Source organism: Elgaria multicarinata, chromosome 10, assembly GCF_023053635.1.
Source record: "Elgaria multicarinata webbii isolate HBS135686 ecotype San Diego chromosome 10, rElgMul1.1.pri, whole genome shotgun sequence".
NCBI lineage: Eukaryota > Metazoa > Chordata > Lepidosauria > Squamata > Anguidae > Elgaria > Elgaria multicarinata.
This window is the reverse complement of record NC_086180.1, coordinates 19,357,079-19,384,700: the sequence shown is the minus strand read 5'-3', so window position 1 is coordinate 19,384,700 and position 27,622 is coordinate 19,357,079. Positions and strand designations below refer to the sequence as shown.

The window sequence follows — 27,622 nt, the reverse complement described above, 5'->3', positions numbered from 1 at the left end:
CCCACCCCACCACCACTCTATCTTTTCTTTCTTTGATTTGTATTCTCCTGTCTGGAGAGCTGAATATTGAGTCCTCTTTAAGAGGCTTAAATTGGACCTGTTGGGCTCCTTCCAAAATGGCCGCGGTGAAGGACCCTGTATCGCCCATGCAGTCATCATGCTAGCCCTGTTCAGAAGACAGCTTAAACCACGGCTTTAACCACAATGAATAAGGCTTTTTGCCTAATTCACTATGGTTAATGCCGTGGTTTAAGGTGTCTTCTGAACAAGGCCAAAGAGTACTTCCGCAGTCAAGCCTTTTCCAGATTGCCACCACCAAACCAAACGCACCTGTTCTCCTTCTGCACTGCAATTTTGTCTCCATCGTCAACGAGGTTCTTCTGTTCTGCCACTCCGTAGCTTTCTTTGCATATCTGTTTTTCCCACCCAAAAAAGACGGCAGAATTGCTTTAATTTTGTATCTCACCACCAGAGCTCCAAATCAAAACAGACATGCAGGTATCTTTTACCACGTTTGCAGAAAGGGGAAGGGACAAGAGGAAGAGGACAAGTAGTGTGGTGTAGTGGCTAGAGTGTTGGACTGGGAGTCGGGAGATCTGGGTTCTAGTCCCCACTCAACCATGGAAGCTCACTGGGTGACTTTGGGCCAGTCACACACTCTCAGCCCAACCCACCTCACAGGGTTGTTGTTGTGAGGATAACATGGAGAGGAGGAGGATTATGTACGCCGCCTTGGGTTCCTTGGAGGAAAAAAGGCGGGATATAAATGCAATAACAAATAAAATAAATAAATAAAAATAATATATATATATAGGAAAAGCAGCATGCACAGGGAGTATAGACCTGCAATTGAACTTTTGCTTCAAAAGTTTCAAAATGGTTTTAATAGAATTGTCTTAATGTGAGTTGAGGGTTTTAATGGAATTGTTTTATAAGCCTTCCTCAACCTGGGGCGCTCCAGATGTGTTGGACTACAACTCCCAGAATCCCAGCAGAGCTGGCTGGGGCATTCTGGGAGATGCAGTCCAACACATCTGGAGCGCCCCAGGTTGAGGAAGGCTGTGTTATTGTAAAGCGCCTCAATGCCAGAAATGGTGAGGAGGCGGCGCTATAAAAATGCTTTAAATAAATAAAATAAAATAAATAACTTCCTGCACCCAAGGCATATTCCTGGCATGGCCAAAGGGACACGGTGGAGACAGAGGAGGGGAATCAAGTGAGCTTACTTTCAACAGAAATGAACAGGATCTTCAAACTGCAGCTAAGCCTTTCCTGGATCGTGCCCACAGTGTGCGTTTAACGAAAAGAAGGGGATCCGAGCCAAGGTGCGCAAGATGGGATTCACTTTGGCTTGCATAAACACAAGAAACTTCTCCCAACAAAGTACATATTGATTGGTCTTACTGTAAAATAGAGGCAGAATGTTTCTTCGACATCTTCCCCAGGGTAATCTAAAAGCTGTTGAAGACTCCTACAAATAAGGTAAAGAAAACGCAGAAAGAAGTAAGAGGGCAAAAGAGAGAAATTAATAATCTGATGCAGAACATTCTTTATGCATACAGAAAAACCCTTCCCTTATTCTTCTAGTAACGTTTTCTGAAACCGAATTTTAGGGGAAATTAAGGAAACGACAGGTTACAAAATCCCATCTGATGCAAAAATAGTTTGAGATATGTACAGAACACATAGGAAGATTCCGAAAGGATTATTATATATAACTTCATATAGGAAAAACTGCAACATTTCCACCCTTAATACAACATTGGTATAAACGTTATCGAAAATGTCGCCTTTGGTTAACCAATTTTCTTTAATCAGAGATTAAGAGAAGAGTCATATTAAAAATACAGTCATTGAAAAATATTACTTTATTATATATTGGAATGACAGGTTTCGAGAGGATGTTCAACCTCATTCATTAGTTTCTCTTTTGTAAGCATCAGGTACGATTGTATGGTTTGGTTGTGCGTTTTGTTTGTTTTTACGGACTTAATAAAAAAAGTACAGTAAAAAACCGTCCTTCCCCAAAGTAAAACTAATAGTGGTTTGGGGCCACAGAATTTCAGTCTAAACTTTTCTTGGATTTAAAAACAGAAGGTCCCTCCTTCCGACAGCTCTCTCTTCTCCCATAACAGGGCAACCTCCTAGCTCCCATTTTCCCTCATCTATCCAGGTTCAAAAAGTGCAACTGCAATTCTATGCTGATGGTTCTTGCAAAATGGACAGGAAAACATACTTGTAAAACTTTCTACCTTCCTTCCATGGGAGACAGTTCCTTTAAGTCTTCCAAGCAGGGCTTCACATTCAGGAGTTTCTTATAGAGAGCCAATGGGAAGTGGAGGTCCACCACAGTGAAGTTGTATATAGCCAATCCGCAGATGATGCCAATCAGGTGGAACCAATTGTGCTCTACAAAACACTTCAGACACACAAAGGGAAAGAAACTTTAGCACAAGGGTACGCAACACATTGCCCGTAGGCCATATGCCCCCCCTAAAATCTGCCGCAGTGGCAAAAATGTCGGCAGCTTGTCACTGAATTTAGGCCAAATTTTGAGAACCAGTTAAATTTGATCAAACTGTTCTGTAGTGGTTTGCGACTGAGATTTGGCGTTGAACCGTTTTGCTGCCACCGAATATGGAGGCATGGTGGCAACAAGAGTGTGGCCTGTTGGGGGGTGGCTAAAATACTCCCCAATTCCTCAACCTCACCCCCAGACCCCACTGGCATTAGCAGGAGGAAAGTGTGGATAATGTTTCCCAAACTGGGCCTCCAGATGCGTTGGGTTAAAATTCCTATCACCTCTTGCCAACATGGCAATTGGCCAATGTCTAGAGGGCACCAGTTTTGGGAAGGCTGGTTTAGAAGTAGATCTGTAAAGTGTAGATCTAGAAAGCTGCTAAATTTATTTATTTATTTATTGCATTTCTATACCACCCAATAGCTGAAGCTCTCTGGACAGTTCACAAAAATTAAATGTCCCTGCTCATCTACCTGTAAGCTCAGCTTTGGTTAACAGAATCCCTAATGAATCACGTGTGTCCAAAATCCAACCACACTTACGGTATCTGAAAACCACAGCAAGTTTGATTCCGAATAGCAGGTGAACATTCCATAGATGGGATTCAGCAGCTCTTTCAGCAGCAGGAGGAAGAATTCCTTTGTGACTCCGCCAGCATCAACAGCCTCCTCACCATCAAAGATCACCTGCCGTAAGGCACAAAGTTGGTTTCAACAGTGGCAATGTCCTGCACTCAGATGGGCTCAAGAGAATTAGCGAGAAGCTTTAATATGTTTTGCAGTAGAAAACAGAGAAGAGGCCTCACTAGATGATATTTTAAACATTTGCACTGATGAGGTTTTGGATTTACTATGACATATTTTAATCTCTGATTCTGTCAACTGCTTAGAGAGAATTTTTTTACATGGTCAGCAGTATATAAATTTATTTATTTATTTATTTATTACATTTATATCCCACCTTTTTTCTCTAAGAAACTGAAGGCAGTATTCATAATCCTCCTCCCCTCCATTTTATCCTCACAACAACAACCTTGTGAAGTAGGTTGAACTGTGAGTCTGTGACTGGCCGAAAGTCACCCGGTGAGCTTCCATGGCCAGGTTGGGACTCAAACCTAGACCTCCTGACTTCCAGTCTGACACTCTAGCCACTACACCACACTTACTTTGAACGGACGAGCCCCCAGACAAAACAGCCCAGGCACAGTTTTAGCAGCTCAATGAGAACTAGGAGACACCCCCGCCCCTCATGAAACTAATTTGAGTGAAGACTGAACGGGCCCTTACCTTCAGAGGCTTTTTCAGGTCAATGTCCGAGTGGATGCTCAACTCTCTCAAAGCATCACCAACCAAGTTGCTCCTACGGACATGAAGGACCAGGAAAGGACTTCGCGCTAAAAGGGGCTCCAAGGTGAGAAGCATGAAGACGTTCTGTAAATTGGCTCCACTGATGGCCACCTATAAACACATACAAAAATCAAGATCAACATGATCCCCCAACTCCTTCCTTCCTTCCTTCCTTCCTTTCTCTTGCCCCCCACATCCCCCACTACTTGCAGAGGAGATAAATTGTTTTGGCAGCCCATGAAGAAATTCTAAAAAATGGTGTTGCAAACTGATTAAATGGGGTGAACTAAAAAATCAGGAATGTCCTTGAATGATTTAAAGTGGGTTTTAAGCGGTAATTTTCTGAAAGGACAAGTTATCTATTCGGTCTCTCACTCTTTCACTGAGAGGCAGGGCTGATGCAGATGGACCACGGCTGCTTGATCTCCAAATCCCCCCTTCCTTTCAGTGCTAATAACAATTAGGGTTAGGTCTGCCCCACCCCTTTGGTGAACATAATTAGATCAAGCCATAGAAAGCAGATTCGGTTCTAACGCTGGATCCAAAACTGTAGGTTGGAGCTAACCATGGCTCCAAAAATGAAACAGAGAGAAATTCACAGAGGAGTGGTGGAGGAAAAGGGAAGGAGCATTGCTATTTAACAAATCAAAATAATACATTAAAATGTTCTAACTATAGTTAGATCAAGCACATTATATCTCTACTGGTCCACAACTGATTGCCCAAGAGCCAAATCCAGCCCTCTGAGCTTAGGGTTGCCATACGTCCCCAAAAACCAGGAATGTCACAGTTTCCAAGCATTTCCAAAATGTCCCAGCCAGTCAGTCAAGAATCCCGGATTCCTGTTCCAGCCGGCCAGAGAAATTCCAACCTCTGAAATGGTGCCTTGAGCCTGCTCAGTGGAGTGTAAGTCTCCATACTGAAGTCTCCTCTAACTTTTGAGAACTAGTGGAGAAATGTCATTTAGTGTCATTTTTTTTCTGTTGGTTTGCTTAAACTGTTCTTCGCCTATTATTTATTTGCAGGTGCTTAAGTATTTTAGGCTGCAATCCTATGCATACTTACCTGGGAATAAGTCCTATTTAACTTAATAGGATTTGTTTCTGAGTAGATACACATAGGATTGCAGTGTTAGATAACTAAAGCTTAGATAGCTTTCTTTCTTTCCCTAGACCTTTACATATTGCTCAGTTTTTTAAAAAAAATCCTAGCCCCCACCCCCCAAAAAATGTCCCGGTTTTGTGGATTCAGAATATGGCAACCCTATCTGAGCTACTGTATATCAGTTTTCCCTTCTCTCGCCAACCCTTAGTCAGTCCTAGGAGGAACTGGGGGCTGGGGGCTGGCAATCCATTTCACAGGAGGGGGGTGCTGTAAAATGACCCTCCACACTCCATCCGCTCCTCAAGATAGCCGTCCTGTATAGCTAGTTGCTATGCAGTGATATCTCCTAACACCTACTCCCCTTCCCAGGGTGTGGGAATATTTTTGCTGAGTCAGAGGCAGTGCCAGTTTGCCCCCTCAAAACATCCCGGTCCGTGCAATGCAGGATGGCTGAGGCCCAGTATTGGGCAAAAGGAGGGATACAAATATAAATAAATAAATAAAAAATGCCTCATGTGCCCCACACATGCACCCCTAGACAGCGCAGGACAAATTTAAGCTCAGGAGCCAGCCGGAATCTGGTTTCCCTCTTGCCAGTCTTTCCTGGTCAATTCACACAATCTTTCCTGTACAATCCTGCTGCAACGTTTCCCATGTTGCAATCTACTAAGCTGGTTTTCCTTTTGGAGGAAATGTTGCCGCAGAAGCAGTCACAAAACTTTTCTCAAACAAGGTGGCTCTTCTTGGTACTAGCGCCATCTATTGGGAAGTACGAAGCACTTCAGCCTTGCTCCAGTTTATGCGTTCTTCAAGCCAAATAGAATTTGGTTCCACAAAAGTAGTGCCCTGCACTGCACAGAGTCACTTCCTCTACAAGACCGTTTTAAATATGCACAGAACGTAGTAATAAGCGAGAGGAAGGCTCGTCATGTTGAACTAATCACCATGGGAATTGGAGCCAAACTACACCTTGGCTTAGTTCAGCCAACATATTTCTCGGTGGTTGTTTTAGAATTCCACGGTGGAGTTTTTACACCACCAATGAGAAATGTGTTGCCTGGCAGGAAAATTCCATGCAATGGTGGGCTTTTGGGGCGGGGGGGGGAACATCCACACTGTGCAGAGAAGAGTTGTGTGATGGGCTCCATGGAGTTTTCCATGGTGCTGAGTTGACTTTTCCCAATGGCTACGGAGTTCCCTGGCAAGAGCAGTAGACAGAGTAAGTGCCACTCTAGGAGAGCCACCGGGATTGGGTTTTTTGCAGCAATGGCTGATGGGATACCATCGGGAGGACCGGGGGAGGAGAGAGGGCAGAGAACTGTCAATCAAACATCACAATGGATTTTATTCAACTCCATGGCAGCCCACAGTCACACAACGGTGGAGTTAGAACAGGTTGTGTGGGGAGTACCTCCTAAAAACTCAACCGTTGAGCAGAATTTTCACACTGTGTTGACTAATGTGTTTCCTGAACTGAGCCCTTATCTCTGTTTTCCCTTTTAAAAGAAGTTGGAGGGGAAAGGTCAAGGGTGCTCCAAAATGGATTGGGGTAGAGGTACTGAGATAAAGACTGTTTAACTCATTCCTCTTCATGCTGCTTTTTTTGGTACAAGTCTCCCTTCCCAAAGCTGTTGTTAGCCCCAGACAGGCATAAACGTAGAACCCTGTAGCAACTTCAGTGGAGTGGGAGGGACGTAGATGGGGTAAACAGGGAAAGGGTTAAACTCAAGCACTACTTTCCCCAGCACTGGCGCCCCAGACAATTTTAAAAGAAAAAACACCAGATTTTTGGCAGCGGGGCTTTTTCGCTGCCTATACAAGCCAAGGCAGCAATCTTATTGGCTTGTATAGGTAGTCATTTCTTGGAAAGAAGGACTCTTCTCCCCTGTAGAAGTGAACTGCAGCATGGCGAGCGCCTTAGCCTAGCCTGCAGGTGCAGCAGCATCCATGGGTACCATGTTGGGGACCCTGCACTACAGTAAATAACTCTACATTCCTTCCTAGACATAAATGGCATACAGTGCAGCTTGTATCATGGCTACCTATTACAAAAATAGATAGAAGGACGGAACGCTGCATATCCCCTTAACAATGACAATGCAGGATGTCTCCAATCATAAGATCCGAGATACTGTGTTTGGTGAAGATGCCAAAAGAGATTCTGAATACATTAAAAAAAATGTAACTTTGCTACTTGGTATAGCAAAATCAAAACAGATCATAAAAGGGCTGCTTATCTGCGAGAATTATTATTATTATTATTATTATTATTATTATTATTTATTATTATAATAAATTATTATCATTATTATTATTATAATAATTATTACTATTTATTTATACAGCACCATCAATGTACATGGTGCTGTACAGAGTAAAACAGTAAATAGCAAGACTCTGCTGCATAGGCTTACAATCTAATAAAATCATAGTAAAACAATAAGGAGGGGAAGAGAATGCAAACAGGCACAGGGTAGGGTAAAACTAACAGTATAAAGTCTGCGCAACATCAAGAATTAACCTTTTCCCCTGTTAGGCATGCTTTTACCCAGCTCAGATTTCAAATGATGCCCACTGAGTATTGTTGGATCCTGGAATGGATCTTGGTTTTGTTTTTCCATTGCTTTACTAATTTCTGAGGATCTGGAGAACAGAGGACTCAGCAGAAACTTAAAGGTCAACTCTACACCTGGACATTAAGTGTAATAATTGAATAATTGTCTAAGTGATTGTCTTCAATTAAGGGTTGCAAGGAGTTGCATCATTGTACAGGTTGTCTATAAAAGTAAATGTGTTTTGCATGTTCATTAGCTGCTGTCCCACTATACAACTTGATGTGTGCTGTATTGACTGACCGTTTGTAAGTATTTGTATCTGTACTGCCATAACTAAATTATATGTATTTGCCAGTAAAAGGTTTGTTTAAACCTACAAGAATCCTTTGACTTAATTTATGTCTTTGCTGTCTCTTGGCTGAGAACCGCTGCATCTCTGCTAGTCTCTGGTGGTCCAGACAGAGACTTAATACAAAAAGGTTATGTGCCAGAGTCCCAGTCTGTGCCATAACTAATCAGCTTTTATGCCATAACTCAACAAGTGTCTGGCTGGAAGATTCTCTAACAGACCTGTAAAAGAGCACTTTTATGCATGCAAATCAGGACATATTGAAGATCTCAGACATTATATCCTATACTGTCCATTATTTAATTCGCCCAGGGCTAAATTTATTCTCCCTTTCCAGACCACCTTAGAAGGCAGATCAGACGATTTTAAAAATTAGATGGCTGTTGGCTGATGTGGACAAATTCCTCAGCTATAGGGTAGCTGTATTTGCACTAGCTGCAAGAAAAATAAAAGCAGCCCTTCTAAACCATACCACTGTCAAATCCTAAGGGGGTTAAACGGAAGGAACGTTTTAAATCCTGATCATTTTATTGTATTCTTCCACAGTCGGTTTTCTTGCCCCAAAACAAATGTGTATGTTTTTTAAAGGCCTGTATTTTATCACTACTAGATTGCATACCAACGACGCCAACAATGTCATGGAGCAGCCTTCCTCAACCTGGGGCGCTCCAGATGTGTTGGACTGCATCTCCCAGAATGCCCCAGGCTGGGGCATTCTGGGAGTTGTAGTCCAACATATCTGGAGCGCCCCAGGTTGAGGAAGGCTGTCATGGAGGATACCTGAACAATGAGGAGACCCAGCTCCAAGCAGAGAGAAAGGCGGCGAGAGGCGTGAGAGGCGTCGGGGGGCGGCAGGAAGAAAGGGACGGCTGAATACCTGCATCTGTAGTTCAGCATCCGTCTGCAGCATCTTGGTCTTCGCTTGTGCATCGAAGATGAAAGGGTACGAACACAGGGTCACCGTATCCTGGAAAGGAGGAGCAGTTCAATTTAATGGTGGCAGCCCGGCCTCCTTCTGAGAACTACTTTGGCAAGAGTAATTGGAGTTTTTACCTGCATGATAGCCGGTCTTACTTTCTGTGCAGGGGGAGGAGGGGAGAGGAGGAAAAAGAAAAAAACTAATTATCTATGAGCTTTCAATTAGATTGTTATTATCAATTACAATTTTATCCCGCCTTTCCTCCAAAGATCTCAAGAAATCATACCTGTTCCTCTCCTTTATCCTCCCAACAACCCTGTGGGGTTGGTGAGGCTGAGAGAAAATGACTGATCTAAAGTCACCCAGCGAACATTGTGGTTGAGCAGAGATTTGAACCGGGGGTCTCTCCCCTGTACAAGATCAAAATCCCAACCACTACCTGACTAGATAGTGCTGGTATTGACATTTAAAGCCCTAAACGGTTTGGGGCCAGGTTATTTGAAGGAACGCCTCCTCCCATATGTACCTGCCCGGACCTTAAGATCATCTACAGGGGCCCTTCTCCGTGAGCCCCTGCCAAAGGAAGTGAGGCAGGTGGCTACTAGGAGGAGGGCTTTCTCTGCTGTGGCACCCCGGTTGTGGAATGAGCTCCCCAGAGAGGTCCGCCTGGCGCCTACACTGTACTCCTTTCATCGCCAGCTGAAGACCTTTTTATTCACTCAGTATTTTAACACTTAATTTTAACTTAAATTTAAATTATACTCTGTATTTTAACCTTATATCAATTTTGCTGCGTGGTTTTATCCTGGTTGTGCTTTTTATATTGTATTTTGTATTTGTGTTTTTAACTTGTTGGTTGTTTTACGATGGTTTTAATTTTTGTGAACCGCCCAGAGAGCTTCGGCTATTGGGAGGTATAAAAATGTAATAAATAAAATAAAATGAAAAAATAAATAGATGGTTTCACAGCAGGTCTTCTTTTCATGCTTTCCAGACTGCAGCACGTCCACGCACACAAAACGAACAGCCACAGAAGACCACGCTGTGGAGGACGAGCTCCCTGCATCCCCCCACAGCACTGGTGGGAAAGAAGCGCTGGCTACATTTTATTGCAGGTCCCCCGTTCCTTCATGGACCAGTCTTTCTACATTTTTCACCTCCCTCACAACTCCGCTCACCCTTGAGTCACTCCCTGCCTTTGGCTCAGTGCTCTCCTCTTAGGACAGGGAATTTTGCCAGCATCTCAACAATTTTGCTGGTTTGGAGCTCTTTCCTACCGAGTTATAGGGCCTTTTCCTAAGGCAGGGTGGGGAATCTCAAACCCATCCACCAAAACCAGTTATCCAATTTGGTTCCCAGATGGTCACTTTTCCCCAACCGTCTGGTGGTTGGGGGAGCTTTTGTGGAGTCCCCCCCCTCCACCTCATTCTAAAAGAATGAAATACCGCTCCTATGGTTTATTTATTGGCAGTAAGAGCTTTAAGCTGAAGTATGCTGTGATCTTTTAAAATTTTGGGCCCTACCCTTCTGCCTTTACCCCATTCGCCTTCAGCTTCGCCCACCAGGCGGAAAGAGCTTCCGCAACTCTGTCCTCTCCTCTAGTTGGGAGCTGCTCACTGCCTAGTGCAGCCTTCCCCAGCCTAGTACTCTCCAAATTATTTGACTTCAACTCCCATCTTTGGACTACAAGTCCCATCAATCCCCCTTGTTCACTCTCTAGTCCTCTTCCCTCCTCAGCTGCCATGCAGCACTGGGTGCAGGCAAAGGTTGCTCTTCAAGAAACATACCACTTAAGGTCTGTTCGGCCGTTCTTTGGATCTATACCTATAAGATACTGACTACATTGCACTGAGAGACACTTGTAAAAAAGTTTCTAGCCCTTATGAGGAAAACTCGGAAACCAAACTAAGGTCCCACATGAACTTCGGGACTCCATACGATTCCCTGCCCCTCCTTGCACCCATTATCTGTCACTTTGCCTCTACTGTCCACTTACATCCCATCTATCTTTGATTTCATTCGCATACACATGTCCTATCAACCCTAAACAGCCCACATTTCTCAGATATCCAAATCTTGGAAACAGATTAAATGTGCATGTTAAAAATAAATGCCATGAAAAAACGTATTGTAACTGCAGGATTTGCATTTAGACAGCGTTCAGTTAAACACACGAGTGTGCGCGTAAAATGTCAGTTTCACCGCTGGACTGTACCTTCCCAACCAACCACCCCATTTAGATGAAATCTCTTACCATTCCAGCTTGATGCAAGAACCACATCAAGTAGTCTTCCTGAATATCCACCAGGCTGGAAATCTCTGGGATATAAAACTTGTCATATTCTACATGTTTAACTTTCTGGTTTACCTGATTTGAAAAATAATAAAAACAAAACCACAGAAAAATGCAATCAACAGTTTCTTCATACTGGACCATAATGAAAACAGAAAGGAAAGTCAGCCAGAAGCAATATCTCGTACAGGTGTAGCTAACAGCACAGCTATGCCATTGAGAACAGTATGGTTATAGCAGCAGCATTATTAAACAACTTGCCTTCTTGCTGATGGTTGGAACATGAGTGCAATGAAGGCAGTGGAGCTGTTATGTTTGTATAAGGGCTTATATACAGCCAAACATACAAAGGCTTGAACCACCGTGGCTGCACCACAAAACTAAGATATACATCATTCAAACCCAGAATGCACAGGATTCCTGACATACGGGCACGGATGCAAACATAAAACCCAATGTGCAGAGATGAAGAGAGACCTTTTTGGAGCAGAACCTTCTGACCCATTTTAGCTGTGGTGCAGGAGATTTCCCTCCAGACATTCAGTCCAAACTAGATGAGATGCAAGTGATCAAGTATTTACCACTGCAAAAAAATTGTTTCCAATACCATGTAAACATTGGGTTCTTAAGAGAGAAATTAGATCCTGCAGCAAGCACTGTGTTCATAGCCTGTGAAATGTTCAGTGTTGTAAGAACAACAAAAGGAGAGGGACTAATTCAGTCATTAATAGAGAGCTTTTCAACTCCTACAGTATACCTTCTCAGCTTCCCTAGCAGTTTTTATGCTCTTTAATTTAAAACATTTACTTTAGAAACTCTTGCAGGACTTTCCCAGAGGAAATGTGTGTCTAAGATCTTTGTAAACCACCCAGAGAGCTTCGGCTATGGGGCGGTATATAAATGTAATAAATAAATCAATAAAAATAAGGACTAGACATAAAGTAATCACAAAGCTCTTGCGCAAAGGTGTTCTGAACACCTGAACAGGGCAACACGCACACAGAGAGAAGAGTTTTCTTACTTTATGAAGTTTCTCCAGAAGTCTCAGTGCAGCTGTGATGTAACTACTGTACAAGACAGGGATCAATAATGTTTTTCTTCCATTCAAGAGGTAAACCACAGCACCTTTATAAAGATCTACTAGCCTCAAGAAGTATCCTGGGCATACCTGAGACCACCAGTTCTCTAAACAGATTACACAAAGCAAAAGAAGTCGTTAGTTTCAGTATTCTTAAGATTCCGCTGAAGGAAATATTATAGTTAAAAACACAGATCATGGCTGCTACCCCTTCCTCCCCTTCACTAAAATCCCAAAATTAAATGTGCACTTTGAAGGTGGGAACCTAATTTTAAGTGCACCCCAATCTTAGGCTTACTGTAAAGTAAGTCCCATGGAAATGGATAGAGTATACTCCCAAGTAAGTGCACATAGGACTGCAGTGCTGAATTTAGATGTCACCCATGAGTTTAACGCTTGAAAATGAAGGTCTACAGTGATGTGGCTGAAAACACATGGGCAGCTACTTCATACATCGTCACCTTGCGGTGTGGCACTGCAGTCCCACATAACAGCTTCAAAAGGTGTGCATATGAATTGGATCTCTGTTAAGCAGCAGTAAAGAGAGAAGCAAAAGAAATTAAGCCTAACCCCTTGCGACTAAAAGCGGTGAACTGGGGAAAAGAGGTGGAAAGACTGATGATAGTCCCACTACCAATGGTCATATACAGGTAATTGCTTAAGGTGTCTTTAATATATTATGTACCAAAGCTGTCCAGTATACTTCAAGAACATCTGAACTATATAGTATTACGTAAAACCACTGTTTATTGTTTTTAATTGATGGTTTTACGTAATACTATATAGTTCAGATGTTCTTGAAGTATACTGGACAGCTTTGGTACATAATATATTAAAGACACCTTAAGCAATTACCTGTATATGACCATTGATAGTGGAACTATAAGCAGCAGTAAAGTACATAAGGCAAATTAGAACAAATAACATGGATTATGGAGGGATGGATTAGCAAGGTTACATTGGTTTCCAAGGGCCACCCTAATGGCTAAGAGAATAATCTGACTACAATGAACTGACCCAGGTGCTGAACAAGGGCTTGCAGTTATAATTGGCCAGGCTGCAAGGGGAAAGCAGCCATTCCTAAAAGGGATAAGAAATTTCAGGGAAACTTCATTGAACAATTCTGGAGACTGATTTTTCAGTGCCGCATTACTCTCTGCCCCTCCCCTATCAATAACTGCATGTTGACAAATAAAAATATTTGAACTCTTCCCCCGCCCCTCCTCCTTGTCTTTCACTCTTCTTCAGTTTTATGGGGAGGGGGAGCCGGGGGGGGAGGGAGGTTAATTTGGAAGGAATCTGGGAAGAAGAATGAAGAGGGTATTTGGATTTATCACTTTTAAGAAGTCAAAACATCGATACAATTCTAAATAATTGTAAACATGCCAGGCCTCTATTGGACTCACATGGGAATGTCAGCGTAAGTATTTTGCTCACCCCACCCAACAGTGGGGATGTATTAGGAAATGTTGCCATAAAGATAACTTGTAGCTGAGTAGGTGGGTGAGAACTGGATCTTGAGGCAGATCTACACCAAGCAGGATATAACACTTTGAAAGCGATTTGAAAACAGTATATAGAATGTGCCATGGGCCCCTACAGTGGTCAGTGTACTTCAAAACCATTATAAAGGAGTAATGTAGACCCTGCCTTGGTCACCACTGAACACCCACATTTAATATTGACTATTCATTTTTGGCCTGTGAAGCATTCTTTGCCCTTTTCCTTGTAGAAAGTGTGTAGATTGCTAGTCATGCAAATAAGGTTGAGATGAGGGTGGGGATTGGTGCGATGGCTGCTGATATCACAAAGCAATGGCATTCCACAGCAGGTAAGAGCAGTGGTATTCCCCTAAGCCAGATGTGGGGAACCTCAGGCCAAGGAGTCAAAGCCGGCCCTCCAGGGTTCCCGGCTTTTATGTAGCTTTTCCCCATTCTAAAAGGCTGAAATGCCATTAAGGCTTAGTTACTGGCAGTAAGATCTTGAAGCTAACTTTTGTAAACTGCCCAGAAAGCTTCGGCTATGGGGCGGTATATAAATGCAATAAATCAAATCAAATCAAATATGCTGGTATCTGCCCACAACTGAGACCTTCTCCAAAACCTCATTCAGCCCTGAGGCTGAATGAGATTCCCCACCTGTGCTCTGTGCAGTTCCTAGCAAGAAGTGCAATAGAGCAAGTTCCCCCAAACACAGTGCAATCCCTTCTCTTCATTCTCAGCGTTTTAACGGGACCTTTCTTGCCCACAGTGGCAAAGGGATTTAGCAGGAGGAGCCAGGCAGGCAGACAGGAGATTTACCAAGGATAAAGATTAAGTGGCAGAATCCCCCGGCATTTCAGATACCTGATACAAATACGTTTTGTGAATAACTTTCTCCTCAAAGCAGTCTAGGAAAGCAAAACATTCAGAAAAGAGGTGCGCATCTTGTACCTAAGACTTTACTGGGGTTTCTGTCCAGGCGCAATATGGCCATCGCCAATGGAAGTGTTAGGGTTACATAGTACTTTGAGTCTTGAAACGGTGGGAATTCAGGGAGAATCAGATAGATTCTCATGGCTTCAACATCTGGCGGGGAGCTGGGCAGCTGCGGGATCAAAAAGCTTTCGAAGCTCTTCAGGATCTGGGCAGGGGGAAAAGAAGAGGAAAATAATAATGAGGTTCAGACCACAGTTCTGTGTTGCTTATAGGTCCTACACGTCACTTCAACTCACTTCTGGCACCAGGACGTCATCCCACCTAGACAAACTGGCCATAGGACTATTTCAACATGCCACCAGAATGGCAACTCAACCCACATCCTTGGAATTCTACAAAGACATGATGAATTTGTGATCTAGAGAAGGCATGCTGGCACAAGTGCATAGCCTAGTTGGGATGGATTACTTTCACCAGATCAAGCAAAGCTGAAAGGGTTGTGTGACCAAAGCCTCACAGTTAAAGCACAGGCACTGTTATGTTTGTTTCAAGGTTCCTTCCATGTCCTGGACCCCTTGAGCAACTCTTTAAGGATCTCTTGCCTCCTTAAGAGTCCCACCTTCCTTCTTTTTACCTTCCCCTTTCAGTTTAGGCTGTAGATGTAGGGTGAGTCAATAGAAGCATTTAATCGATAGAAATGAGTGATACAAAAGGAATTAAAAGAAAATAAAAGTTGCAAAAATGCAAGTTCTTTCACCCTAAGCTGCACCTAGACATCTCCAGACTGCTTCTTTCTGCTCCTTCCTCATGCTATGGTCTTCCCTGGCTCTTTTCTCCTCTCTTTTTATACCCTCTTCCCCCAAAACAGAAAGTACTGTTCCACCTATGAAGAAACGAAACTTAACCAGGGAAGGAATCTTAACCGAAGAAATGAAACTACTCTTCTCAGGGATATCCCCTCCCAACAGAAAAACCTCTAAGGCCTGACTTTATTACCTTGCCTCTGTAGGCCTCAAACATTCATAGTTTGTTTCCCTGGTTTCCTGGTGCCAATCCTGAGCATGCTGGGAGGAAACTACCAGTGCCTGTCCCTTAAACATGAGGGCTTCAATGCCAGAGGAATGCCATCACACCAACTATCCCTACAGGCAGTTCTTTTCCCCCTTGGCAGGGTACATTCAGGGGACGCAGGGGGTAAACCTGGCATGCAAGGCTGCAGTGCTATGGTAAAGAATGACAAGTTGGGCACAAGTTTGGGAGAGTTTAGAACTGACTCATAAGGATATACCATATTCCAAATTTGGGGGTGTGGGGAATGTGGTTCCCAAACTTTCTGGTTTAAAATTTCAATGTCATCAGGAAAAGCAGCTGCCAGGTTTCAGAAATGTGTTGGACATGAAACATAATTCTCCCATTGCATACAGTTGTTTTTTGCTAAAACGAGTCCTCAGGACAGTTCAATTCAAATCCATGGATAGATTGTAGCTTTGAAGCTTAACTTCAGCCTTCCCAACCAAGTGTCCTCCATATGTCTTTGACTACTTCTCCTAAAATAGGGTGACCACATGGAAAGGAGGACGGGACTCCTGTATTTTTAACAGTTGTACTGGGCATATTGTCCGAATGCCTGATTACCACATTCCAAAACAGCTGCTCTACTCCCAATTTAAGGATGGAAAACGTAACCTCGGAGGTCAGCAAAAGAGGTTTAAGGACGTTCTTAAAGTTAATCTGAAGAAACGTAAAATGAGTATCGAGAACTGGGAAGACTTGGCCCAGGAGTGTCCCAATTGGAGGTCAGCTGTCACCAAAGATGTTACGGATTTCTAAGAAGAACGTAGACAGGGTGAAAGGGATAAACGAGCTAAGCAGAAAATTCTCTAAGCAAACCCTCACCGTGACCACCTTCCATCTGGCAACCTGTGTCCTCACTGTGGGAAACTGTGTGGATCCAGGATCGGCCTTTACAGTCATCTGCGGACCCACCGTTAAAGTCTCTCTAACTTTGGAAGACAATCTTGGAAGACAATTTTACTCAGAAGACAATCTTACTTGGATATGAGTAATCACCAGTAGTATAGAAAAGGCAATTTCAGGTGGTATAATTTGTATGCATGCAGCACCTGGTAAAATTCCCTTTTCATCACAACAGTTAAAGCTGCAAGAGCCCTGCCCCCCTCTTTTGTAACTGGTCACTCTAGCTAAAGAGGGCAGGGCTCCTGCAGCTTTAACTGTTGTGATGAAGAGGGAATTTCACCAGGTGCTGCACGCATACAAATGACACCACTTGAAATGGCCTTTTCTACGCAACAGTTAAAGATACTGTCCTCCTTTTCCATATGGTCTCCCTACCAAAAAGCCATTGGCCTTGATGACTGAAGTCCAAGACATCTGAAGGACACCAGGGTGGAAAAGGTTGATTTACTCTATGCAAGGTTTCGTCTTCATACCTGTGGTTTAAAGAATCAACTCCTCCTAAAAGCCCTGCAAAAAGCAAACATTTCTTTTAAAGTTAATCCTGGAGGTCTGTACCTGGTCAAGCAAGATGGAATGTTGAGACATCATTAGCTTATCAAACATCACTCTGGTAGAATTCAGGTCAATCCCCGGAATTTTGGGGCTCGTTTTAAAATGTTCATCTATTCTAAAACAAAGAAACAAACACAAAGGTTTATTTATTTATTTATTTATTTTAAAAGGAGAGATGGCAGGCATTGCCATTAAACTATTTGGGTTCCTCAAGCAGACTTCATTTGAGGGATTAAAGTTCTAATGTCATAGCAGGATTAAATGCAACTGTAGACGTGGAATCCTATCAGAAGCAGCAAATGCAAAAAGCAACTAAGGGCATAATCCTGTGCACGTTTAGACAGAAAAAAAGTCCTAAAACTCCCAGCATTCCCTAGCCAGCCACGCTTGGAGTTGTATGATTTGTTTCTCTCTAAACATGCATAGGACTGCATCCTAAAGCACCTATAAGAGGCTTGTGGTTCCCCTCTGTGGAACTCCAGACTTTGCCCTCACTTGAGCTTCAAAATTAATTTTCAAAGTCTAACAATGGCTACATGGAACTCCCCAATTTAGTATGCTGGCTTCTGAATTCAAATTCTATGGGCACCCAGAAATGTCCCCTTTTGATGAGCTTCATTAGGTGCTGCCTATAAATGACTACAGCTCTTTTCTCCAAATGCGTATAGCCTGAGATACTCCATTAAGGGTGAAATCCTATGCAGGTTTAGACAGAAAAAAGGCCTACAACTCCCAGCATGCCCCAGCCATGCTGGGAGTTGTAGGACTTTTTTTCAGTCTAAAACCTGCATAGGATTGCACTTTAAACGTTTCTATCCAACTTTGGCAGGTGAATCAGCTACATGATCATCCCAGAGTGCAGGACATGGAATAATGGGCCCAAGTTACAGGAAGGCAGAATCCAGCTGGATATCAGGAAAAACTTCTCGACTGTTAGAGCAGTACGACAATGGAACCAATTACCTAGGCAGGTTGTGGCCTCTCCCACACTAGAGGCATTCAAGAGGCAGTTGGACAACCACCTGTCAGGGATGCTTTAAGGTAGATGCCTGCAATGAGCAGGGGGTTGGACTCGAGGGCCTTATAGGCACCTTCCAACTCTACTATTCTATGATTCTATGTGTTGAGAAGCCAGCTATAAATCTCACAGAGTAGACATTTCCTCACCCACTGCATAGCAATTATTTCTAGTAAATAAAATGCCCTAGGCTAGGCACCTGAGGCTCTTGTACTCTTTCCACATTTTATTATGAAGTAGAATAATCTGACTGCCCCATGTTAACTGTATCAAACCATAGCCTGCTCTACAGTGATCTCTAGAACCAATGAGCCTCTGAAAACCAATTGCTCAGGAGCCCACGATAGCAAGCAGTGGCTCTTACTTTCATGCCCTGCTTGTTGACTTTATGGACACATACAACTGTAGGGTTAAGATGGATCTCTGGTCTTCATTATTTTTATTTAATTTTTTATTTAAAATTATCCTTAGGCTGGCTTTAAGGGTAGAACCCCGTTGTCCATTACGGCTTTTCTTGTGATTCCTGATGGAATAAAACACAACCTAGTGCAAGAGGACACCCAGTAAACTAATAAATTGGAGCAGACAAAAGACCAGCAATTTTACTAAATAATAATAATAATAATAATAATAATAATAATAATAATAATAATAATAATTCAACTTTGGCTTAAACACACTTAAGGAGCTGCATCACCCACCTTATTTTTCACCTGCCGAGAATATCTGGCAGGTGAAATAGGACTTTCATGAGTATGTCAGTCCCAAATACCAACCTAGAATTCCTCCCCGGCACACCCTACCTAGCTAAATTACAGAGGCTGCGAGAACAGCAGATGCTCGCTTGGAGGGAAGTGGTTCCATTTTAATCACATACCATATGTGCCAGTTTATTGCTAAAGCTCACAGGACAGACAGAGCTAAACATAGCCTCTGACGGCATAGCTACCATTGCCATAACAACACAGACAAGGAAGCTGGGAATCCTCTTCTAAGCTGGGAAGCTCCTGTAGGCTCTTGTCAGGCAATGGCACAGGAGTCTGCACAAAGAATTGGTTCTGACAGTAGGCATGTTCAGGCAAGGAGGGGCTTCCCCCCCCACTCTATGCCTGCACCAACCGGCAAAGATCTTACATAAGCCGCTCAGCTAGTGCCTCTTCTCTTGTCTGCAACTACAACATTCTCATGCCACATTCACTAATTTCAATAGGATGCACAGAGAAGCCGTTCCTGGTGGACTCTGTCCAGCTGGTTGGATGTTTATGCCTCCACCTTCTTGGGTAAGGAAGCCACAGATCCAATCAGACCTTCTCACTGATCCAAATATAAGAAGATCCTTGCTGGATCAGGCCAAGGGTCCATCTAGTCCAGCATTCCCTTTTAAAGCTGTCATATGAACACAAGAAAAGCCATGCAGGATCAGGCCATCTAGTGCAGCATTCTGCTCACACAGTGGTCAACCAGCTGCTCATGGGAAACCGACAAGCAGGACATGAGTGCAACAGCACTCTCCCACCCATGTTCCCCAGAAGCTGGTGTACATAAGCATACTGCCTCTGATACTGGAAATAGCACATAGCCATTAGGACTAGTAGCCATTGATAGCCTTATGGTCCATGGATTTGTCTAAACCGGTTCAAAGTCATCCAAATTGGAGGCCATCACTACATCCTACACTGATGGCCGCTGATTTAGCCATTCCTAAACTTGACCTTACTAATCACGGTTCTTGACAGTTTGCATTTTCTCCATCAAGGTTCGCTATTGCAAGACGAAATGTTTTCTAAGCTTTTCTTAGTACAGGTTGAAACTACTTACTTCTTTTCTAAGAAGCTGCCATTCCAGCAGGCAGCCGAAGACAGGATCTGCACAACCTCACTGCTTAAGAGTGGTGGGGAAAACAGACAAAAGTTAGGAATTGGTTATGAGTCTGCACCACACTTTTATTTATATTTTTAGACAATATCTACTGTTCTTCTTCTCTAATGAGTTCAGTTGCCTTTGCTCTCAGCCTAGTGAGCTAGTAGCATGTTGACCTGCCCTACGTTATGCCAGCCACATAGGAACTGGGTGGGATAGTTGCTACATGGAACTATTGTGCCACACCTCAAAAGTATTACATAGGGCAGCTCACATATGGGTTACACACATGCACCCCCATCCATTGCAAGGATAGCTTCAACTCCACTGCCAGATGTTCCTGATAACCTCAGAAGACAGAAATACTTCATGTGATACAAGCTGCTTTCTGTATTTATTATGCCTCCGGCATGGAACAGTTATCACCCAGAAGCTTTTTCACATGGCTAGGGTAATTTGTTGACTATCCCTTACTTAAGGATCCTGAAATGTTTCTGGAAATCGAACTCTCTTCCTTTGACACTCAAGACAGTACTACATTTTTTTTTTCTTTCAAATAAATCAAGAACAAACCAACCAAAAATTTCACTGCTTTCCTAGGCAACTGACATTTGTATTCATTTCTTTTAGGGCATACCTCCATTGCTTGGGACTTCTTGAATGCCCTCTGGCCCTAACTATTTTAGAAACACCAGCCAGTTCTTTAGTCTATGAGAGGAAGACTTAACGAACGGCTGGAGATTTACAAACTACAGCTGGGAAACAAACCTTTGCCTCAAGAAAAACATTAGAATGTGCTACCACAGAACCTGCGTGTGGCGATTTCTTACCAAATTACAACAACAAAATGCTAAACAGCGTGTTAGACACAACAAAAATGAACATACTTCACTGAATTAGGATTGTTCCTTTCTAAAAGCTTTTGTCTCCACACGTCTATCGTATCATCATTAATTGAACAGGTGTAGTCACTTTGATTTATGGTCCGGAAATCGTCAGCTGGCAGAGAATTCTGTAAGAGGATGTAGATTTCAGAGATGATTTCACAAAGTGGCTAGAAGAGCTGTCAGAGGCTTCACTGCTGCTTTTTGAATGTGCATGAAGGAATTCCAGCTATACGGAAGTCGTTTGGCCTGGGTTCCTACTATGTGCAACACCCTCCCCAAACAAGCCACACGTACCATTTATAATACTGGATGACCTATGCAGAGGTTATACATCATTTCCATGAACCCCCTTGCTCAGGGAGCGTTTGGGCATTACTGTGCTACCACTTTCAATTAGCTCCTTCACTACATGCAGAAGTAAATGCCCAAACTAGGTGATTTCATGTCTGTGTGAACACAGGATTAGTCTTTACCCTGGAAAATTCACAGCAGCAAACATCACCAGTTTGCCTCGAAAAAAAGTGATATTTTCCATGTTAGGCTTCCATAGTGGCTTGCTGCAGATTTTCGGTAGCAATCCACCAAGCTTTTGGCCACTACGGGCAAATTTGGTGGCATCCTGGAGGTTGGAGTGCACCTGGTGGTGGGGAGGGGTAAAAAAATGGCCCTTGACCATCCAAAGTTGGTGACCCCTGCTATAAAGTCTGCATCCTACTGTATTAAGTACAGGACCTTGAGGCCTGGATCCTACTGTGCATAGAAGAGAGACTAGGCAAATAACATACCAAAAGCCAATAGATATGAATTCTCCCCCACCCCCACAAGCCGCAATTAATATAACTTTAAATTACCTCTGTTTCAGAGCAAAGGACAAACGTTTGGTCTCCTCCAGTGAAGATGTGTTTAACAATGTAATACGTACAGGCATCTGTTGAAGAAAATTGATACCAATAAGTTATGGCTCAGCAGTCACAAACATCCTACGCCTTTTACCCCTGGAAACCAGGATTACGAAAACCAGGTCAGAGTGACCCTTTGCGGTTCGTCTCTGCCTATTACAGCTCAAAGACCAAGACCAAATGCATTCATTTGAGATACATTTGTGCCATTGCTTTCTCTTGGTTGCATTACCTATTATCGCCAAAACGGTGAACGAATGGGTTATCTCCCTACCTTCATAAAGGCAGCATGCTTCACATAGCGCATAGTTAAATTATGGAACTCACTACCACAAGACGTAGTGATGGCCACCAATTAGGATGGCTTTAAAAGGGGGTTGGATAAATTCCTGGAGGAGAAGGCTATCAATGACTACTAGCCCTGATGGTTATGTGCTACCTTCAGTATCTCAGGCATTAAGCCTGTGTGCACCAGTTGCTGGGGAACATGGGTGGGAGGGTGCTGTTGCACCACGTCCTGCTTTGTTGGTCCCTGGCCGATGGCTGGTTGGCCACTGTGTGAACAGAGTACTGGACTAGATGGACCCTCAGTCTGATCCAGCATGGCTCTTCTTTTGTTATGCTTTCTTAGGCACTTGAAGACTCCATTTTATTTAACATACTGTGGACCAGAGCAAAGCAGAGTCATAGGAAACTGCATGATACCAAATCGAACTATGACTCCATTTTGCTCGGTGTTGTCTGGCAGCAGATCCCCAAGGTTTCAAGCAAGGGATCTTCCCAGCCTCCTGAGGTGCCAGGGATTGTACCTGGGATAATCTGCATGCAAAACCCAGGCTCTACCACTGAGCCATGGCCCTTGAACGTCTACACGAAAGACGCCAGCAACCACAACTGAAATGGTGCCACAGGTTCGTAAACATGCACAAGAAAATGAGCAAGAAACCGTCCATGATAACATCATCAACCAGGTGTGCCCAAATGTAGAAGTGCTGCCACAGACATGTGGGGAGGAACAGGAAGCAGAAGAAAACATCTTGCTGCTCCCCTCAAGGTTCCTGAAGCTTCCTGCACCAGCTGTACAGGTCTAAGAGTCAAAATCACATGAACTCCAAGGACTGATTTTTTATTTATTTATTTATTTAATTTATTTATTTCATTTCTACACCGCCCAATTGCCAAAGCTCTCTGGGCGGTTCACAAACATTAAAACCATGAAGAGCATAATAAAACAACCAACAATTTAAAAACGCAAATACAAAATACAATATAAAAGGCACGACCAGGATAAAACCACACAACAAAAATTGATATAGGTTAAAATATGAGATTAAAACAGCAGAGTTTAAATTTAAGTTAAATTAGGTGTTAAAATACTGAGAAAATAAAAAGGTCTTCAGCTGGCGATGAAAGGAAAACAATGTAGGCGGCAAGAGAACCACTCTGGGGAGCTCGTTCCACAGCCGGGGTGCTACAACAGAGAAAGCCCTCCTCTTAGTAGCCTTTTCATCCATACTGAATGTTTTTGTCAGCACAGAGAGAAAATTATGATAGCACAATAGTAGCCTGAACACACAATACTGTCATGCTTTAGAAGTGAATATTCTAACATTCCATCCCAGTGACAAACTTTTTTTAAAAAAAAATATTATGGATGGAAATGAGAGTTGGCCTAATAAAATTGAATCCATTCATTAAACCTACAGATGAGTTAGTGGCATCTCATAGGTAGACAAGGAGGGCCCATTAAGACTTGCCTAAGACCTGGTAGGTGTGAGGAGAAGGAAACTATTATTATTATCTTGGGTTCAAGCATACATGTGGGCAAGCTCAAAAAGAGGGAGGCAAAGGGAGAAGCATGAAATTGCTACACTATGACCTACTAATGAGAACTGAATGTTCTCAGAGAAGCCAGCCTCCTTTCAGGAAAGTTCAAGGGGCCAAAATTAATGTTTACCATCTCAAATTATAGGGTGTTCTCATGCCAATTTTACCACGCACTTTGATGAAGGGAGCCAAAAACACAAAACAGTGCTGACATATGTAAAACATGAAAACTACCACCTAAGCCACCTAAGGGATGAGGAAGGAGGGGAATTCTAGTTTATAAGCACTCTCTCCAGTGTAGCAACCCTCTACAAGGTACAGTAGAATACTCTGATGAACATGAGGATCCAGACTAGTCTTCCAGGAGAAGGACAGTCAATCCAGTATTCAGGAGCCCAGGTCTCAAAGACACGGACTTGTCATCATCCTTTGAGGGAGAGGAGGAACCCCTGGCAGAACCTCCATTGTCCCACTCTCACACATGTATGAGACTACAAAATCAAGTGAGGGCCCTTTAACAGTCCAACCAGCTCCACCAGAGGGGCTGGAGCTGACCATACTACAGATCCTGGCTGCCTTTGCAAGGTTTCTGTTGGCTCTAGCTTGCTGCTAAGACAACATCTTCCTGTGCTTCTAGTAGGATGGAACTCCAGCCAGCAAAAGCTGACTTTGAGCAGTCCATGGTCCTGAGGCAGCTGCCCTTTACACAAAAAGTTGTCTATCTATACTTAGCTTGCTATGTGCCTGATGCACTTACCTTGACCACTTTACTTACCTGACACAATCTTACCTGCATAGACCTAACTGTTCTACCTCAACTGGACTCTCCTTGCTCAGATCTGACTCTATCAGATGCCCTGTGAGCCTGAGGTAACTACAGAATGGGACATAGACCAGAGCTTCATATTCAGGTTTACTTGCAGCCTCACCGTTTCAGTCACCTTCTTGCTCCTGCTCCTCCTTCTCCTCCTCCCTCTCTCTCTATCTCTCCTCCCTCCCTTCTCTTCCTTCTTTCTCTTCCTCTTCTTTAGGTGCCTTCCCTTATTACAGCTTCTTTTGTTTTTGATGCCTCTTCTGCCCTAATCGTATAGCTATAACATTCCCTCAAGCTCTTTAGCCACTGATCCTTTTCCTTCAGTTTTCCCTAGTACAATAAGCTGGAGTATGGCATATTTTCCTCCTCAAATAATACAACAAAGATATTGTAATTTTCTTCTTTCAATGGTATTTATTAATTCTGTTTGTTTGCTTACCCTATGCAGTAAATCCTCATTTGTTACTTGGTCAGTCCGCAATTTCTTTAACATATGTCAATAAGCTTTCACCTGCTCCCACTTTATTAAGCGTGAACGATTGAAAATCTCAACGTTGCTGTTCTTTTCTAGTCACCCTTACCTGCTCTAGCAGAGAATTGCTCATTATGAGCTGCCCATTGACCTTTGACTGGGAAAGGGCATTTAAGATTGCCGGCGTGCCCAGTTCCCAGCTGGCCTCTGGTTCCACAGCCAAATGCATAGATAATCCCTGAAGAAGGCACGAAGGCAAGAGTGTGCTGTCTGTAAATAACAAAACCAAAATGTTACAAAGCGTGTGAGAGGCTTAACATCTATTTTTTCCCTGTGTATAGTTTTTTTTAAAAAGGAGGCTACGATATAGTCCGTGTAAATTTGAACAGAAAAGAGCCCAGCCATTTCCTCTCTCCGCCCACCCTGCCCCCATTCTACCTATTTATTTATGTATTTATTTATTTATTACATTTCTATACCGCCCAATAGCCGGAGCTCTCTGGACGGTTCACAAGCCTTCAAACTATCCTTGTTTCTTCAGCAGACTGTTATTATTTTGGGGGGAAATGTATCTGGCTGACATGGCTGTGAAGATGTGCTTTGAAATATGCGTACAATACCAAGATTGTGCTGAGATCTGAATCTGCAGCTTCCACGGATGTCTCTACGCGTCCTATCTCCAGTATTCGTGTGCTATCTCCAGTATTTGAGGCAGTAAGCCTGTGCACACTAGTGGCTGGGGAACATGGGTGGGAGGGTGCTGTTGCACCATGTCCTGCTTTGTTGGTCCCTGGCCGACAGCTGGTGGGCCACTGTGTGAACAGAGTGCCGGACTAGATGGACCTTTGGTCTGATCCAGCAGGGCTCTTCTTATGTTCTTATGTCCAAAACTTTTGCTACAAAAGCTTTCAGAAATAGCCATCCAAATTAAGAGCAACTTCGTATACGGAGAATATACAACATATAGGAAAGCGTATGCAACACCATTTTCTTACTCTGACAGCTTGACACTTGGTTCCAAGTATTTCAATTACCAGTTTGTTATTGTCCAAACACACACTGACGTCCACCCACACTGGCAAAGGAGGAGCACATAAGATCACTCACCTCCCACAAGCAATCTGGGACACCTCACTGCCCATCAGCTCCAGAACCCTTCTGGGGTTGACTTCATCATTCAAGGAATCATGGCCAAGTTGGCCACAGGAACCTGCACCAAAGGTGAACACCCCTCCACTCTGGTGAGCAAAGCAGATACAACATTTCCACTTCGAGAAGAGCAGGCTCTCACAACTAATTCAGTTGCCTGTTTGGCTGTAGAGACAAGCTACTTAATGCTGCTTGCTTCTTCAGCCCAACCACTACTTGCAACAGAAATGTCAACCACACGTCCGGTTGTACACAAATTTCTCCCACCCTTGCCCTAGCGTAGGCAGATAGGCCTGGCCTACACATACAGCAGAATGAGATAGGAATGAGGGTGTACAGTCTAGTCAAGAATGGACTGTACCACTTCAGAATGAAAGTAGGAGAAATCTAAATGTTAGTGTTTCCCTATCTAAAAGAACTCCCTGTAAGTAAGAACAAAACAAAAAAAACCAAGCACATCATGGAACTGGCTGGAGTAATATCTTTCTCACTTAGATATTTTTTAAAAATTTACACGTGGGGAGTCCTATCTGAGGGAAGATTGAAAAATGTTTTCTTCTACTTGCAGTTTTAAGTTTAAGAACCTAGTACATTGGGGAGAAAGATTCTAACTGGTCAGCTTCCAGTGATTTATTTATTTTTCTTGCAAGGAGCATTTTTTTGTTTTGTTTTGAGGTAGGGAAGCATTACACTGAGATACCCACACTCAAACCAATGTCTTTGTGGGGGACATAAGAAGAACTAAGTCAGACAGAGGTTACAAACGATGACATTTTTAGAGCTAATTGACAAATTAAAAATAACAAGTTGTTGCAGCCAGATGGCACACACCCAAGGGATAGCGCATTCAGTTGCTCAGCTGTGAGGGAAATGCACTCTGAGGTATTTGCCTTCATTATATAATAATTATTAGTGTCTTTCAAGAGGAAGCATGGCTGCTGAAAGAAATGAGCGAAAGCTCACGCAGAATATTTCTTTACCTTTGTCAGGACAGCAGTGTGGTCATTTCCACAACTGATATAGACAACCTTTTGAGTCCTTAAGAGCTTCACGTGGCACGGAGACTCCCGGTCTGCATTAGAGGGTAGAAAATAAATGCATCACAGATATAAGGTAGTGAAATATTTAAAAAGATGCTGGGCTGCTCTGGGCAAACCTTGTTTCTCAGACTCTGTAACTTCACTCACAAAACTGATTGTGTAGATTATTGTAATTTTTTAAATCAACAATTACAGAATTGGATTTAACCAAATTAACGTAGGCTATGCAGCACTTCACTGTTTTTATTTATTTATTCTGCTCATTTTTCCACAGCAATATAGACCCCTTTTAATCCAACTTATTTTTTTAAAATGGAATAGGCTGTGATCCCCTGCAACGTGCAGGAAAAGCGGCGTGATAAAAAAAAAAAAAAACAGCCTCTGAATGGGCCACATGGTCTTTGTTTACTTCCTCTTTTCCCTCCGGGAAGAATGAGGAAGTAATGAGGGTCAAAAGAAGCACCGGTAAAGAAATGCGATTTTACCAAGGACAACCATAAATGGTCACCCCCTGCGAAATACACCCTGATCTGTGTGCCGATCTT

General features: G+C 43.1%; 1 protein-coding gene across 10 annotated transcripts in view; it reads right to left on the bottom strand.

Moving 5' to 3' along the window:
* The window catches only part of HERC3 (HECT and RLD domain containing E3 ubiquitin protein ligase 3), a 64,790-nt gene that overhangs the window by 16,503 nt on the left and 20,665 nt on the right, over positions 1 to 27,622 (bottom strand). For 8 of the 10 annotated variants that reach the window (XR_010025926.1, XR_010025927.1, XM_063136231.1 and 5 more), the window contains 17 exons: positions 27,018 to 27,109; positions 25,996 to 26,126; positions 24,998 to 25,158; positions 21,728 to 21,804; positions 20,877 to 21,001; positions 19,948 to 20,010; positions 17,115 to 17,226; positions 14,598 to 14,787; positions 12,109 to 12,272; positions 11,049 to 11,162; positions 8,929 to 8,952; positions 8,753 to 8,842; positions 3,808 to 3,978; positions 3,064 to 3,207; positions 2,253 to 2,419; positions 1,405 to 1,471; positions 331 to 413 (listed from right to left, as the gene is read on the bottom strand). Coding sequence is in view for 8 of the 10 variants with exons in the window: in XM_063136231.1 (XP_062992301.1) it covers positions 331 to 413; positions 1,405 to 1,471; positions 2,253 to 2,419; positions 3,064 to 3,207; positions 3,808 to 3,978; positions 8,753 to 8,842; positions 8,929 to 8,952; positions 11,049 to 11,162; positions 12,109 to 12,272; positions 14,598 to 14,787; positions 17,115 to 17,226; positions 19,948 to 20,010; positions 20,877 to 21,001; positions 21,728 to 21,804; positions 24,998 to 25,158; positions 25,996 to 26,126; positions 27,018 to 27,109 (1,975 nt within the window). In the remaining 2 variants the exon portion in view is untranslated. Of the gene's footprint in view, positions 1 to 330; positions 414 to 1,401; positions 1,472 to 2,236; positions 2,420 to 3,063; positions 3,208 to 3,807; positions 3,979 to 8,752; positions 8,843 to 8,928; positions 8,953 to 11,048; positions 11,163 to 12,108; positions 12,273 to 14,597; positions 14,788 to 17,114; positions 17,227 to 19,947; positions 20,011 to 20,876; positions 21,002 to 21,727; positions 21,805 to 24,997; positions 25,159 to 25,995; positions 26,127 to 27,017; positions 27,110 to 27,622 lie in introns of those variants that run through there. The other 2 variants (XM_063136229.1, XM_063136230.1) reach the window with 2 other exon arrangements.